This window comes from Bison bison, unplaced genomic scaffold (genome assembly GCF_000754665.1).
Source record: "Bison bison bison isolate TAMUID 2011002044 unplaced genomic scaffold, Bison_UMD1.0 scf7180017864377, whole genome shotgun sequence".
In the NCBI taxonomy this organism is placed as follows: Eukaryota; Metazoa; Chordata; class Mammalia; order Artiodactyla; family Bovidae; genus Bison; species Bison bison.
Window position 1 is genome coordinate 4,064,721 of NW_011494949.1, and position 842 is coordinate 4,065,562.

General features: G+C 58.1%; 1 protein-coding gene across 1 annotated transcript in view; it reads left to right on the plus strand.

Annotated features, from left to right (window-relative positions):
• The window catches only part of ICE1 (interactor of little elongation complex ELL subunit 1), a 69,898-nt gene that overhangs the window by 36,989 nt on the left and 32,067 nt on the right, over positions 1–842 (plus strand). Inside the window, exon 17 of the mRNA XM_010857146.1 lies at positions 261–824. Within this exon, the coding sequence (XP_010855448.1) occupies positions 261–824 (564 nt within the window). The remainder of the gene's footprint in view (positions 1–260; positions 825–842) is intronic.

The window sequence follows — 842 nt, forward strand, 5'->3', positions numbered from 1 at the left end:
ATTCTTCTCAATGTTGAAGTTATGTTGTCCTTAAATCAATCATTCCTTATGGAACATCTCACAGTTCAGGGTATTACGGTCTCTGTGGGGATTCAAGAGAAATAAAGTAACATCTTACTTTCAAGAATTAAAAGATTGTGGTTGATATAATGAATATTACATTGTGCAAAGGTGAATTGTTGCAATAAGTTGTTACCATTGTATCTATTCACCAGAAGACACTTACCCATCACAATATTAATATAATAATAATAACTCAGGCGCCTCCCCTTGCTGTGGCCACCCCCCGTCTCCCTTGGGGCTGGAGGATGGCGGTGGTCCCACCATTCCCCCTGCAGTTGGCCCTCCCCGCCCTTGTGGCTCAGAGCAGACCGCGCCCGCTGCCGGGGTGACTGCGGTGGAGGTGCCCCCCGAGCCCCCGGGGTGCTCCTCAGGAGGGGCCCGTCTCGAGAGCAGCTTCCCGACTCTGAGCCCCATGTCGGGCACGTCCGATCCTTTTGGTCAGAGGAGCGGCCCACTGGGATGCGCAGCCTTTGTGAAGGACTTGAGTGATGCCCGCTTGCTCCCGCAGCCTCCGTTCCCTTCACGCTCATTGTTCCCCCCGCGCTCAGCGTTCCCAGGAGCCGCTGGCATTGGGCTGGCTGCTGGGCAGGCACTGAGAGTGGAGCTCGCGCCGGCTCCGACAGGTTTCAGAGCGTCGCCGGGGCCTGTGTCCAGCTTGGTCAGGAGCGGCTTCGGCTTTGGCAGGAGCGCTTCCTGGCACCACAGTGACCTCTTGCGGCGGGGCAGTGAGGCGAGGCCCCGGGCCGTATGGTCCTCAGAGGGCGGGGGGGGGGGGCCCC